At 32.7% G+C, this 17381-nt stretch overlaps 1 protein-coding gene across 8 annotated transcripts in view; it reads right to left on the bottom strand.

Annotated features, from left to right (window-relative positions):
- Positions 1-17381, bottom strand: part of LOC106101573 (formin-like protein 2) — an 82591-nt gene that overhangs the window by 24174 nt on the left and 41036 nt on the right. For all 8 annotated transcript variants that reach the window (XM_013280848.1, XM_013280849.1, XM_013280844.1 and 5 more), the window contains one exon: positions 1269-1430. In XM_013280848.1, coding sequence (XP_013136302.1) covers positions 1269-1316 — 48 coding nt within the window. In that variant the 5' untranslated portion in view covers positions 1317-1430. The remainder of the gene's footprint in view (positions 1-1268; positions 1431-17381) is intronic.

Genomic DNA, 17381 nt, shown 5'->3' with positions numbered 1-17381 from the left:
TAAAAATCGTGTATAAGCTCAAAGGAATCAAAGCGAGACTAAACAGTTCTGCGATAGTTCAGTCAAAGGTGTGCCCTCGCTTTAATACAATAATTGAACATAAGTAAAAAATTGTTTACTCGACTCACTCCCGTAACCCAGTGATTTAGGTAGAGACTATGGACTTCCATTTATTGGTCCTGACACTCTTCCAAGCTCCTACATTTATAAATCTATACACACATCCACGTCGGGCTAAGTACTCTTAACACTGCTCAACATAAATATTTTATCAATCGCATCTAATTCCTTAGAAATACATTAAACCAGTAACAAAATTACTATTACTCTATCCAGGTAGAATATTATAATCAGACTATATCCGATAATAACCAGCTTCGTGTTAATATCGCGTGTTTAGATTATACAAGCAGTACCCCAAGTGGTTGTTAAAGTTCCCAGTGAAAGTGACACGCGAATCGAACCTAGCAAACGCGATATCCTGTATCAGAAACAGGATAGAGAACAAGATTCTTGCGATAAATCATCCTAAACTGGAGAAAAAAAGCACTTTTCATTTAAAAAGTGTTGTAACTCTCTTAAGATACGAAAGTTCTGTATTAGGCAAAAACCTATCCGGAAATCTAACTATTTGTTCCTTGGCTATTGAAAATTATCAAAGGAAATAAATTATAGAAATAATCTTAATACAGCAAAGATATATTCCTTAGTGACAATTAGTGTTCATATTACAAGGTCGTCCTGTTACCAGATCAAATAAAATAACTGGCCATTAACAAAATTCAACAGATAATAAAATTGAGCTATTTAACAGTAAATAACATTATAGACCCCACAGTTATCTACGGTTATGCTAAGTCGGTAACAACATTAATGCGTGCAGCAAAATAATTACAATTTAAACTTAGTTTAACGGATAATTAAGTTGACAACAAAGTTCATTGACGTGGAAAATTATTGTCGACATGACACTTAGAAATAAGAAGTACTTTTAATCATTATTGGAGAAAAAACTAAACTGTGTGTATCAGATAAATTAACAATTGATCGTAATTATAAAAATTACTTCTCTACATTTTTTAGCGAGAGATGTACATATATGCGACAAATTGAGACGCCATTCGACATGGACAATAAAACTAGAACCAAGAGGTACTGGCATGAAATAGTCCATTGTACTCTTAGGGGAATTTATCCTTGTCGAATGACACCTCAAAAGGTATACTAATTATGGCACTGTTCTGTGAAATTAGCGTTTGTTCCTTTACCTGTAGACAAGGGCAGAAGGGCCAGCGGCGGCGCAACGCGTGGGGCATCTTCTTGCGGGGCGCGGTGTCCTGATCGGCGGCCGGCTCGCCGCACGCCCACCGCACAAGGCGCGCGCGCGCCGCCTCCGCCGCCTCCACGCTGCGCGACCACGAAGGTACACCCTGTATAACAAATAATCAATTAATACAACTGACAAACATTCAAACACGAGATAAAACCATCTGTGGGAACACGTGGATTAGAATACGTTCATTTCTTTTAAATAGTAGATCTCGAAAAACATCTTGAAGAAATAAATAAAACGTAAACACAAAATTGTTTCAATCAAACACAGGAAATATAAATGAAAACTACGTGTATCACGCTTCTATTTCTGTTGCAAACACAAACACACAGTGCAACAACCTCGTCCATTGCTGTCTCACGCACCATTGTGCAATACACACCTCATCGCTGGTGGAGAAACTGTTACCAACACATTCTTTAACATTGCAGATAATATTTAATGATTTTAGTGTTAAAGATATAAAAGTATCATCCCACACTACGAAAACGATTTCCAAGTTTCACGTGTCAAGATTGGATTGATTTCTAGAAACATTGATTTAATGCGTCATGCGAATTTTAAGCGTCAATAGCCCAATGATTTGTGGTACGGAATACCGATCTTGAGGTCGAGGGTTTGAATCCTATTCGACTATTGTCGTGAACCATATCCTAGCACAAGTGTAGAGCTTAGTTAGAATAGTTAAAGAAAATATTAGTAAAGTAACAAAAACCTAACATTTTTGTATTAAAAAAAGATCATTTACTAACAATTTTACTAAAATAGAGGTCACACAAAGGTTCGTTTTAAGACTACCTAACAATTAAAATCGAAATTTAATTTAACGTTGTCTCTGGGGAAAATATTTTCTAGTGTTAATATAATATTTTTTTCATCATACTATCTCCAAGGAGAAATTCAACTTATTATAAAAATTACATGATATTTACATGTCACCGCGTCACCAGATGATAAGTAAATTGCCGAGTGCAGCGAAGTACTGAAAATTATTATCTTTTTAATAATTACCATCACGTGAGAACGTCAAGAATTATCACTTGAGCAAGATGGCTAACAATGTTCATTGCGATGACGCGTAAACAACTCGTTCTCTCAGTAGACTACATTGTAAACAAGGAAATTAATTTAAAATGGTCATAAACTACCAACATACTTAGAAATAATAAGGTATTAAAATAAGAAATTCAAATAAGAAAATCTTCACGGCTCCGATGTATAGAAATTGAAAATCTATTTCTATACTATTATAATAAAGCGTAAACACACACTTTTTTGTTGCCTAAGATGTCAGCAATTACAGCATATTTTTGAATAATTCTTTTTTTAATAAAAAGCCCTGTATTTACATCTACTTTTCAGAAAAGTGCCGGTGATAAATTTTGTTCACTATGCCTCGTCTAAATGTTCTTTGAATGTCTTCGATTGAAAATGAAACCATTAATCAACATGCTTTTCGCTCTAAACTGTGTTAAGAGTGAAAACATTATTGTCGATAAACGACTCCAAGGCCGAACTAAATTTCATTATTAAATTAAATAATCATTAGAAGGGAATTTAGTTAGCCTTTATCTTTTTAATCAATGCTTGTGATTTTTTTGTCAATTATTGTCGTTACACCCAAATAAATTTAAATAAAACTTATTTTGTATTCAGAGTTTTATACTAGCACAAGTTATGTTTATCTCAAAATTGATCATATAAAAACAAGCGTTACTTAGATTTAAAACTCTTCATTATACAATAAGAGAGTGGCCATAATCTAAACACATTATGCAATGGACACACATTACCGTAAAAAACATATACCTTGTCCGGCCCTGCTAAAAAACCCGATATAGATGGTCGAACAAGAATGCAGTGATCGACTTTCCGGTAACAGTCGTTAACTATGACGTAACACGTAACAGGAAGTGACAGACCATAAGGTTCTAATCACGTTTGACGACTTATTTTTATCAAGTGTACAGTTTGGGAAACTGCCGATGTTCCACCTTAAAAACTACAATCGTAAGAACATTTTAAAACGAGACTTGGAACAAAAATCAATACAACGCGACTTATAAATGTGTATGTTCGAAAAAAAGTCGCTTAGTGATTTACGCTTAGTTTCTAGTTATCGTCTTTTCATTTACACGTCTCACTGCTATCTAATTAGTTATTTGTAGGAATAAGCGGAGTTCGTCTCGTTGCAATGACCAAGGCAATTCCTAAAGTGATACACCGCGTATTTCCGCGACTGTACGCTGATGGGAATCGCACGACTTCGTCGTTCCGTCATTACGATTTACGGTATGTAGTATGTGAGGTTGTAGAAAAAGTTATCAATGACAGCATACTGTCTATAACTGTGCGAAAACTAAGTATGTTAGTTTTCCTGTTATGTAAAAAAAAAATTAAAAAAAATATTCTATGTAATAAATGTAAGTTATCTGTAAGAAGTTTCACACATTTCTCTTCAGAATTCATATTGTCAAGTTACTTTTATAATGTTCGTGATATTAAAACACAAGTTAAGGTTGTCACTTCTGAATTTTACAAGAACTAGTTTAGGCTTAATCTCTATTTAAGTCTATGCTTATAGCTTTTTTTGACTGCTGACGTCACACAGAACGTCGTCGACAAAATTTGTATTATATTTATACAGCGCCATTATCGAGCTTTAATACCTACAAATATTGTCGATGACTTACGAATACTGTTTCGAAAATTTTCGTGTTAGGTCCTTTATCAGTTATGGATATTACAGTGTGTATTCTAACAAATCAGACAAAACCCGTATATTAACGTTTCAAAACCGCACGCAACACACGATATACGTTTAGCAAATTATGATCACAAATAATAGTTCCTATTTGTTTCACACAACTACGATTGAATAAAACATGCGTGTTGGCTATTATTAAGTGGCCTCCATTAACAATAATCATAGAAATGCTTTCTATTAATGATAGGATTGTTTCGTTGACCGGAAGTAATCGCTTACGTCGTATTTGTTAAGTGTGTAGTGCCCCTAAGCTATGATAATGATATAGCTGTTGTAAAAGCCATTTTAACTATATCTATACTTAAAGTATAAAGACGATAGATTTGTATTTTTGGATTTATGTATGTATTCAAAAAACTACTATACCTATTTGAAAAATTCTTGAACTATTAAAAAGCTACATTATTAGTGAGTAACATAGGATGCTTTTTTTTATATTTTAAATCTCACGCGGACATAGTCGCGAGCAAAAGCTAGTATAACAATAAACTATGTCCGTTTAAATCTAAAATCCACACAAATAATAATCCAAGGGATCCCATCGTTCAACAATTATCGTAAACCATTCCTAGCATTACTCTAGAACTCAGTTGAAATGTTACAAGAAAATTTAATCTTACTTCTTACTAAATTTACTAATATTATAAATGTGAAACTTTAGATGGATGGATGGATGGATGAATGTTTGTTGGAGTTTGTAGCCTAAAACGCTAAACGGTTTTCGATGAAATTTGACATAGATGTAGAGGATAGTCTGGAAGAACACATAAGCTATTCACTTTTGTTTTTTCAATTCCACGCGGACGGAGTCACGGGCGAAAGCTAGTTGAATCGACTAGTATTTTCAGAAATGAAAACTGTAAATATCATTAATCTTTTAATTCCTCTTATGAAAATTCCGTACTCATATTTCACGGTAACGGAGTTTTAGTGCTTACTAGCTTTCGCCCGCGACTCCGTCCACGCGGTATTAAAATAAAAACGAATGCAAGTAGTCTATGTGTTCTTCCAGACCATTCTCCACATCTATGCCAAATTTCATCGAAATCTGTTCAGCCGTTTAGGCTACAAACTCTAACAAACATCCATCCATCCATTAAACTTTCGCATTTATAATATTAGTATGATTAATGCAATGTTAACCTTTATCTAAATCAAGGTACAGCTTGTTGACAGTGACTTTGTATCGAGTCTACAACGAAGTGTAGAAAAATTCACGCCTACTAATTGATAAATCGTTCACGGTTCAAATTTCATAAGACGTATTCTGATATCTGAAGGTATTGTTCCGTTGAACTTTACTGTCGGCATTTAGTGAGCTGTTGCAACTCGGATACAGTGACAATATATTATTAGATTGGATTTGAAAATTTAACCCTTTTCTTGTTAGTCTATCTGTAGAGATACATCGGAATTTTTTTTTTATTATTTTTTCTAAACACCTTGGGTCATCAAGGTTAAGTGCTATGAATATCATTTTGATATTCGAAAAAATGAAATTCTGCCAAATTAAGGGTTAACAAATATCATGTGCGAAAGAATAATAAAGTTATCTGCACACGTAATCCGAGTAAGTTGTCTCCAATAATAAGGACATCAGGCTTCCTTTAATATTTCGAGATACGAAATTATAGAATATGTCAATGAAGCTGACCTTATAATTTAAAAAAAATGTAACTTTAAGCCACCGGAAAATTCATTATGAATTTTTATAACAAACACCGAGAGTATTAAATAACAAATAGATTGATAATGTGAAAAAGAGTATTGTAAAAATGTGTTTCTTAATTTACAAATTGGGGACCATTCCCAAAAAAAAAAAACAAAAATAATGGTAAACCTACTCGAAAACGATGTGAACGGAACACGAGCTGTACTAACCTCACCTGTTTACTTCCAAAAGGTGCATTGACTTTCAATATCTCGTACAATATAAACTAACTTTTTCTTACGACTACGTCCACGTGGAATTAATAAAAAATAAAAAAAAATATACCGACGAATTGAATACCTCCTTTTTTTGGGAAGTCGGTCAAAAATAGCCTATGTTACTCAGTGATAACGTAGCTTATTATTGGTGGAAGAATTATTGAAATCGACCAATTAGTTTTTAAGCTATTTCAATACATACTAAAATACAAATCTTTTCTCTTCATAATTATACTAATGTTAAAAATGCGAAAGTTTAAAGGAATATGATAATTAAAAAACTATTGCGATGATTTCAAAAAAATTGTTAACCAATAAATAGCTACGTTATCTCTGAGTAACATAGGCTATATTTATTAAACTGTTTGATTCCACGCGGACAAAGACGCGAGTATCAGCTAACTTCATAAAGAGCACAAATCTGCAAACTGTATATTTCGGAGTAGATACATTTTGCTGTAAAAAAAGCAAAGTGAATAAAGCAAATTTCGATAAGACGCTTGCAAACTAACAATGAGGAGGTACTTTCTTGTGACCGTGACCGGCAGTGTGTCAGGGGGACAGAGGGGCAGCGCGCACGCCGCATCCATGATGAGCGGTTGGAGAAAGTGAAACGAGTGATGCACTGTTGTTGCCCGGGACCGTGGCAGGAAGTATCGAAAATTTCATCAAAACCGTGATCATGAGAGAAATAGTAAAAGTATTGAGAAAACTGCAATGCAAATATTGACGCCATTGTTCAAATTGAATGGTACAGAGAGATATAGGGTAGTTGATGATCATAGAATCTTACATTTTACTAGCTGTGTTTCACAACTTCGCCAGCGTGAAATTAAAAAAAATGGTAAAAACGTAGCCTATGTTACTCAGTGATAACATAGCTTTTTAATGGTGTAAGAATTTTTGAAATCGGTCCAGTAGTTTTTGAGTTAATTCAATACATAAAATTCAAATATAAAAACCTTTCCTCTTTATAATATTTGTATAGATGAATAAAAACGCAGTAAAACAAATGCAATCTATTGTTTTAAGAGATATTTAACAGTTACTAGTTTTTGTAATAATTTTATGCACTAAACTGAAATCTTTAAATCTAGGAACTCTCGGTTTTTAGTACTATTTCAGGTTGCTTTTTAACATGTTAGAATACGCTGTTTTGTAGAGAAAAAACCATTTTTAAACGGTGAATAAGTTGACGTAACAAGGAACCACCAACGTGGTAAATTAAATTATAATCTTCGTAAACGATTAAAGTCATTAAAACCACAATAAAACAAATTTTGTTATAATTTGATCAATTTAGATTCCAATGATTGCATCCTTGACATTATAGCCAAGTTATGTCAGCGCGAGTTACAAATGGATTTGTGGCGAAATATTTTAGCAAAGGCAATAACACATTTTACGTAATGTATAAAATTTAAAACGCACATCTCTGAATTTCATAGACAGAATCTTTTTAACCGTAATAAAAAGTCCCAATTTTTTTTTAGATTGCATTACTAACGTTTCATACTGAAAATAAATAAGTATCCAGAAATCTTACTAATATTATAAATGCGAAAGTTTGAATGTTTGTAAGAGTTTGTAGCTTCAACAATTAAATAGATTTCGATAAAATTTGGCACAGATGTCTAGATTAAAAGAACGCGTAGGCTTCTAACTTTTTTAATACCACGCAGACGGAGTCGCGGGCAAAAGCTACTAGCTTTTAAAATGATACATTTATAAACAATTGTTATTTTATTAAAATCGGGAAACAACCGCTTAATTAATCTCTAACCATAACCCACTTAGCTGGCAGCTGTTGCTTTTCACTTGAATTTACATAATTACTAAACGCGGAATTTTCATTTTGATACGTTTCGAAAACCTTTAAATAAACGGTTGCAGGTACGTTGCATAACTTGTTACTAAACTTTGATTTATTTAAAATATAATTTAATTCGATAGCCGTGAAACAGGCTCACCCAATTAACAACACATTTATTAGGAAAGTGTAGCCTAACAAACTTACAGCCTTACAAATAAACGCAGTATAAAGTTGAACTTAGGAATAAACTGAGTATAAGCAAATATTAGTACAAATTTTGCTTATATTCAGTTTATTCATAAGCTTAATTTTAGACCGCGTTCAATTGTAAGAATGTAAATGTTTGATTTTCTAAAATGAAAAATGACAACATTAAACAAATAATTAACTAAATCGTTAGAAAAATTTATATTTCTTTATAATTGCACTTCATAACTGCAATTACCTTTCCATTTCTATACCAGTTAAGATTTCTAAGTTGAAAAACTTGACTTAACTCATATCGATCTATATTGTTTATACACGCCCTTTAAGGCAGCAACCATCGAAAGCAATTTCAAACACAACGATATCTAAACAAGCATTAACCCCAGGACAAAACCGGTTATTATCACTTTCATTTCTAGCGCAAAAAAACAGCAAATCAAGATCCTCGGTTCAAACAGAGCAATGGAGTACGAGCAATAAATTGTTATCACAAGTTAAAAGCAAAACCGCATTGCATTATTCATGTCACATTGTTGTCAGAGATAGGGTTGTCATACTACAAACTTGCTAGTTTATTTGACATTTTATTACACGACGTATCCTTTATAATACTAATATTATTTAGAACAATTATATAGATAATACTAATATTATCTATACTGTTACAAAGGAAAGATTTATATTTTGGACTTTTGTATATTTTAAAATGACTCAAAAACTACTAAGCCGATTTGAAAAATTATTTCACCATTAAAAAGCTACGTTATCTTTGAGTAACATAGACTAATATGTTCTATTATTTTTAATTTCCCGTGCAATAAGTCACGAGCAACAGCTAGTCTCAAATAAAATGTATCAGCTAATTCACATATTTACTAACGGCGCATTGCAATTGACTTCCTACTGAAGACATAATCAAATATTACGATCAGTATAAATTGGTACGTTTGTCTAAGTTTTAATTCTCTGCATATTATGTGTCAACCCTGAACAAGTGTAGGGCGTTGGTCACAATAAGGTGCGACAGGAATAATTCTGAAAGGAGCTGTGAACCTTCGCCGAATGAATGTAAATCAACACCAGGATGCACTGAGTTATTGGGAGCAGTAACAACAGACTAGAGTAACATTGTTACAAGTAGAAACAACTTCGTTATACATTTAAATAAGATGTCAATGTTGTCTAGAGTTTACGTTTATTAAGCGGATTGTATTTATATTTCTGTCCAACGTACATGTTACAAGAATTTAAAGTTAACAAAAACCTACATAATCAGGCTCAAATTAACATTATTGCTAGGATTATAAAATGAAAAGAATTATTTAAAATAAAAATTAATCTAAAACGTGCAAATTGTACAGTGTAACAACATACTAAGAGGTCTAAGGTTGCATAATGTATTGACTTCAAATAAATTACATAAATCACTTATTCAATCATCTAAGAAAGCAAACACATACGACTGGCACGCGTAGTGATGGATTACATCGTACAACTTTTTTTATCGATAAAAAAGTTGTGGGCGGAAGTTTGTCGGATGTAGTCGATAGTTACATCACTAGTCGACCTCAATTAATGCATCTAAATTGTTCCTAGTGGACTGATGAGTACTTCCTGGATATTGTTTAATGTAGTATAGAATTGATTTTATCGTTACTAATAAGATATTTTATTAGTATAACTGTTTGAAAAACTATTTTTCATGAGTTCCTCTAATTGTATTAGTAAACTAGCTGTTCCCGTGCGGCTTCATCCGTATTAAATTATAAAAAAATAATTTTATTGTTTACCTTTGTCAAATTCTCAATTACAAATGTCAAAATACCAATTACCTTACTATGGCAATCCAGCTTCCTTAATGTTGGCAGCAACTTATGGTGTCTTTCCCACATTAGGGTTTTTATCCAAAATCTTTACCCCCTAAGTTTAATGGCGTGAAAATATATAGCCTAAAGCGTGATTGTGTAGGGCTTTTTATTAAAAAAGAACTATTCAAAAATATGCTGTAATTGCTGACATCTTAGACAACAAAGAAGTGTGTGTTTACGCTTTATTATAATAGTATAGATATTCTGCTTAAATTAAGTTAAAAAATAAAACATCAAATATTAAAAATAATATTTCCATATCATAATAGCACAAGGTCAATAAAAATATAAATTCATATAAAACATTTTTCTACAAAAAAGAAATAAGCTTAAAAATGCATATTTAATTAAGTTCAATTATCTTCGTTCATTTTATCAAGGAAATTACGTTTCCTTTACTATGCCTCATCTTTTGTTTGTTAACGTAACGGAAATACAAACGCTAATTACATATATGCATACAATTAATTTAAATTCATTTTTATTGAAAAGATTATAATAAATTCCAATGACCTACAATTTTTTTGGACATAATAAAAAAATAAGCTAATGTAAAGTTTAAAGTAACTTTACCAAATGAGATGCATCTCAATCACAGCCAAATTACAACATAACCAAAAAAAAAATAGAAAATGCAAACGCAACAACATAATTGAAATCGACCCTCACACCTTACTTCAGACTTAGAGTTAGGTATGGTTACGAATTTTCCTTCATTTTTATGAAATCCAAAAATATCTATGCTACCAATTGCCAATTTCTTAATAAATAATCTAAAAAGAAATCATATCCATATGAGATTGCATTATTAGTAATTAACTCACTGACCTGACACAAACGTGAAGCAATCAGTTCAGTAGGCCGGGTCGCAGTTCAAATCAATGCAACAAATATCCATAGAAATCACATTTCTATGGTAATTTTGTTGCATATAAATATTTAATTATATTTCGCACTATTAAAAAAACATAATCGTTGAGAGAATCTTAGGAACCACTAATATTTCCAACTTGTTTTATTTGTAAATTAATTTTGACATACACATTCTCAGAGCCAGTAAGTTTTATTGTAAGATGTTGAACCTAAGCTGTAATTTTTTTTATAATATAAGGTGGCAAACGAGCAAGCGGCCACCTCAATCCATCGAAATGGAAAGCCACCGCTGCCCATAAACATCCGTAATTGAAGATGCGTTACCAACCCTGCTAATGTTTGGGACAAACCCATTTATTATGATGTTTGACAATGATCACATAAACAAGAAAGTTATTTCATACCTTACATGATATCTAGTCTTTGAAATTTATACTAGCTGTCGCCCGAGACTCCGTCCGCGTGTGCCTATGTGTTCTTCCAGACTATTCTCTACATCTATACCAAACTGCATCGAAATCTGTTCAGCTGTTTAGGCTACAAACATCCATCCATCTAAACTTTCGCATTTATAATATTAGTATCAAGTATGATTAAAAACAAAACACAATCAAATAGCATAAAAGCGAGTATTTGTATTTTATCAATGCCTTTACTAAATTAATTCCATTCATTCTCATTCAATTACGCTTCAAAAAATCATAAACCTTATAAACCGCGACCTTCCACTATTGACAAATTATAAACAAGCCCGCCCCTCATATGTTACTTTGACCCCCCAACAATAAAGCATAAGTTTGTTTTACTGTTCAACGGCCATGTTCAAACACGCCTTAGTCAAACAGGTCAAGTGCAAACGATTTATTTGAGCTTAATGTTAGAACATTATTGACAGCATTATAATTTTAAAATCCAATGTTATGAGCAAATATGACGGCTGATGGAGATGTATGGAAGAGCAACACATACTGTGCCGACCCTCCATAAGGGATAAGGGCAAGTTGATGATGAGTGTTATGAGCAAACGAAAAGATTCTATTCACGGAAAACAATAACAATTTAAAATTTGTTGCAAAACTTGAAACAAAGTTTCAACACATGGAATTGTTAAGATCAGAAATAAATTAACAAATACCCATACGACATTGTTATACACAGTACGATCACAAATATAAAACAGTGGTTGAAATTCATAGCAACATTTAGCTGCACAAATGTTTCGTTTAGCGAACAATGCGACAGCTTTCCTGCATATAAACGCTATGAGAATCTCAGTCCCGGACATCTTTTTTATCCAAATAATTTAATCACGAACAATACATAATAAATTACACCGCACACACTAAGCAGTAATTGAGTATTTTCTTTAGTTAGCAAAAAATTAAAATGTAATGCTATTTTAGGAGTGACAAAAATATCTATTACTAGCTATCACCAGCGACACCTTCCGCGTGGAATTAAAAAATAAAAAAGTAAGCAGCTTATGTATTCTTCCAGACTATTTTCTACATCTATAACAAATTTGATCGAGATGCGTTCAGCAGTTTAGGTTACAAATTCTAACAAACATCCATCTAAACTTTCGCATTTATAATATTAGCAAGATTACCAAGTTGTTTGTCAACGTAACAGGTAGTTGAAATTAATAATAATCGAACCCATAACTGCATCTACTTTTAGATAACCACAAATACATTCAAATAAAATATTATCTAATCAAGAGACTTTCACAAAACCATTGCTGGGCCCAACGAGCCCTTACTCATGGTCTCCTGCGGCGCGAAGCCGATCAGGTTATGAAAATATCCGTCTGCAACTCCCGTTTTCTCTTTTTAACATAAGTACATTAATATTTACATCACCACCCACAAACTCACAAAGCTACATTCCATCAAAAGTGAAAACGATAATAGAAATTTTAAATAAAAGTGAATTCTAGTTTTGTGGATTCGCGATATAATTTGTTTTGTTATCACTGTGTTATTATTTATTCCTCTTCTGAAAGTGATAAATGAAAAAAGCTAAAATACATCATAGTAAAATTTAATTCAATCATATTCCAGACAAATAAATAACATCGATATTTCTTTTACAGTGTCTATCGTTGACAAATCCTAGCAAAAAATAATATAGTACAAATATTTTATTTTAAAACTAGATATAGAATAATATTTGCATAACAACATCAAAAGCAAAGGATATCCTGGTAATAATTTGATAATTTAGAATCATCAGATAAAGCCACTTTATTATTACTATAAAATAATGTTGAAACATAACTCGAAATAAAAGTAACAACTGAACTTCAAAGACATTCCAAATGTTTTTAAGAAGACAAAACTATCCAAAATCAAACGCATTTTGTTCAAAGTTATATTAGCATTATTATTAAAATTAAACTAAAATTAAAATAAGAGTTATGACTCACCGAAACATCCAGAAAAAACAAACACTTCATCCTTAGACAATCTTATTTAAGTCCACAATTAAACTGAACTACAAATTAAAACATCCCATAACGACACCTTCAAAGTCAATCCAGAACACGACAATACGCACAACCGGACAGTATTATTACAAACTGATTGCATTGTCATTCAAATGTACAGATTAACAAAACAACAATTAAATCAAACAGACGATGTCATCAAAAAGTAAATATTTATATGGGCAGTCAATGGTTCGTACTGAACAATATATCGATGACATAAATACAACAATGAAAATAGAAACAGATTAAGTCAATGTTTTGGCTTACAAAAAGAACCAATCTAAGCTCACGGCGAATAACGAAGCAAGGGCAAGTGCAATTCTTAATGTAGATTTATCTAAAATACCATTAGTAGTGTAAACGAATGAGTCGGCTCGCCCGGTGTCATATAATGACCACACAGAAGACAGGCGTGAAGTGGAAGCAATTCCGCGTTTCGTATCATGAGTGTGGTGCCGGAGGCCTAATTTTAGTCCCTTATCTTTTCCACTCTTTTCGTCAAAGGAAAGTATGGGAAGGAAAAGTATATTTGACGGTATAGGAGACGCATAGGTAGGGGAAATGTCCTCTTTATGTGCATTTACTCCTCCATCAATTAACAAGCAACACAGCAGCTTTCGAAGCTTCCCAATATTAATTTGAAATCAAAATCTGATACTTGCTTTCATGCAATATAAATTAAAAAATATAAACGTACAAATTCATCTAACAAGCTATATTAACAAATACTTTATTAAAATAGAGCGGCAACCTTGTGTATCGAATACATTACAAGTTAATTAAGGCGTTAAGTGCATTGCCCGCATTGTCGACTGAGGTAGGGAAATGACAACACTCCATTACCGAGGGAATGCCTCTACACATTACCTCGCCTCACGCACAATCGGGGCGTTAACAACACATCGATCATGTTCAAATAACTATGTCAATTAAACCTTTTGAATTATGACATATCAAAGTCGAAATCAAAACGAATTAACAAACTTTGTAACGAAACTGTATTTTTTTAACAGTGTAAAAGCGTACCATCGTCATTGCAAAGAAATATTACAAACAAAAAAATATTTCGATAGCTTAGATGTAGATAGATTATAAACTTTAAGCAGTCTAAAAGTTAATAATCTCTTGCAGGCAATATAAAAATCAATAAGTTAATACTCGTTCTATCTTCCAAGGGCCACCCTCCGTACTCAAGTCTCTTGAGAGAGCTGAGAGAAATCAGGTCGAGTATCATAACGTAGTCAATGACCCGTCTACACCTGTCTGTACTTGGAAACTATAATATTACTAGACTAGTAACTCAATCACGAAGACTCACGATAATATACCAAAGAGGATAAAGAAAAAAAATTAACAACAAACTTCAACACCAAAACAAATATCATGAACTTACAGAAGAGATATGCTAATCTATGATTCAATATCTTTAAACATGCTCTTGGACCCACATAACATAAAATAGTTATGGATAACCACTATGTAGTTACGTAAATAAAAATATAAGCACACAGTTATATGCTCGACATATTCTCTCTAATAAGCCTCCCACATTTTCAATCAATAGACAATAACCGTGCATATCAAAACCACCACACGGAACCTTGGAACTTGTTTTAAAGCCATGACATTTTAATATAAGCTTATTTATGAACCGTTAGCAACAATTGTCGAACATCAAAATCAGATCATGTCACCTGTCAAAACAATGGATCAAGAAAATCTGAGGCGCACGGGCGTCGCGCACGAGTGGGCAACCGTACCAACTTACCGTGGGCTTCTACTGACAAAATATTCATAGAATATATTACTTATTTATAGACCATAGTTTCAGCATTAACACCTCGGGTTTATAGGATTTGTTACGATTATTGTATTCTAAGACGATCAGTCAAAACTCTACCTTTGCTTCCTAACGGTAACCCAGGCGTTCCCTATGACAGTATTGTCGTCTCAATCAAAAAACTTCCGTTAATGATATCCTATATCGGATATTCATTTTTACATATCGCTTTTATTCACAAAGATCATAAAAATTTAGTACAAGTTTAAAAACAAAAGGATACACTCGATCTGGTGCATTATGTGTGCCAATCGCTTACAATTCAACATGTACTCATTCTAATTTTATGTTTTAGTTTCGCTTTTCGCAGCGCGCATACAAATTGACCAATCACTTCGCTTTTATACAGTACGCAAGAAAATACATTTTAAATTAACCTCGATTTATTCGACATTTAGTTTGTGATCAAAAAAATCTTTACCTCACTGTGGTTACAACTTACACCTTTTTAATTTCACGATTGATTAATCCAACATTTTTAAAATTAACCTACACCTAAGGATGCTGAAAAAACAAAAGAATATGACACTGAACTGACGTAGCCTAAATACAAACTAGAAGTGCCAATCCATGCAGCTCTAAAGGTCAGTCGTGTTAACCACGGGCTTACACTTCGGGGTATCAATGTATCATACGAGTGGAGGGCGTGAACATACACCCACTTGTCAATGCTTTCATACATGCTGTACTGCAGCAGGTTATCATAGTAGACCATAACTCTAACCACAATCACGTCTTGTCTATCTTTAAGTATCGTCTATCGTTCAATCCCAAAAATGTGTTAAAAAACCATAAAGTATTGATATACTTTATGGTATTATATATTGATATAATATAACCAGCACTTTTTCACTATTTTGTAATTATTTTATTCATGTTGTGAACACTTTGGTTTAAAAGATGGTCTTATTAATTCATTATTCTTATTTGTAATTATGTATTAGTTTTAAGCTGTTTGTGAACCTAATAAAATAAATAAATAATTTACGTATACAAAATTAAACTTTTAAAAGCTGAATGAAACAAAATTAATTACAAGTGAATGGAATAATCGTTAACTGCATCTCAAATATTTAATCCTTTAACAAATTTACCTCAAATCTTATCACGTAAATTCCGAGGAAAGCCGAACATTTTATTTCGATCTTGCACAACCGAATCCGTGCAAGAATGCAAGGAATATCTCTTTTGATAGTGAGCCAGATTTTATAGAAACAAGGTAAAAACATATCAAGTGACCCGCACTGAAAGTAAACGAGATTTACTAGAAAGCGATTTTATAAAACGGTAACATGAAAATTATTTTTAGTCATAAACATGAAACCAAAAGACGAAAGCGAAGACCATTCAATGTAAAGAAGAAACGAGTATTTTTTAAAGTCCTAAATTTGACAAGACCTGACTTTAAGTCAAAACTAAGTAAGTTATAAAACACAGGTGCAACTATTTCAAAATTCAGGAAAAAAAATCCTAATCAAATAACAGTAAAACTTAAAACAGCATAAAAGGCTACACAAACTTCTAACATATAGACTACAGACAAAAATTCACTTTTCGAGAAAAAAGTATCCATAATAAGACTATGCAAATCGACAACAATAAAGCATAGATTTTTATTGAATAGATTAAAATTAACCTTGTCTATCGATGATCTAGAGAACAGCGCCAGCTTTCGCCGTTCAGAATTAACATTGGTATTGTAACACTCCAACTTTATTGAGGCTCGGCTCAATCAACGATCTACAAACGCATGAAGTGTTACCAGGTGGGCTCAATAACGCGTGTCACCCATCCACCCATGCGTCCCTTTACGACCTCTAATAATAGTTATGTGCGATTTATATAAAACTAGCTGTTACTCGCGACTTCGTCCATGCAATATTAAAAAAACTAGCCTATAATATGCACGTCTCTGTCAGCTAACCTACAGTGAAACTTCAGTTAGAATCGGCCCAGCCGTTTCGGACATTACTAGGATCAAACCCGGCTTTCAGACAGACAGACAGACAAAAAAAATTAAATGCGATTTTCGTTATCAGCAAAGCAAATACATCATCTTCCTGAAATCTGGGGTTTTTCTTTTGATATTACAGACACTCCAATTTTATTACATGTATAGATAGATATAAATATAGATTTCGAATAGCCATAAAGTTTGGATAGCACTGTATGAACCGTGTCCATAAACCGTATACAACCTTGACAATGAAATCGTCATTCGCAACTTATGACGCGCTAGCAACGGGGCGCATTCGAAAGT

The sequence above is a fragment of the Papilio polytes genome, unplaced genomic scaffold (assembly GCF_000836215.1).
Source record: "Papilio polytes unplaced genomic scaffold, Ppol_1.0 DF823980.1, whole genome shotgun sequence".
Lineage (NCBI taxonomy): Eukaryota > Metazoa > Arthropoda > Insecta > Lepidoptera > Papilionidae > Papilio > Papilio polytes.
Note: the sequence above shows the minus strand (reverse complement) of the source record. Positions and strands in the feature narration are given on the sequence as shown.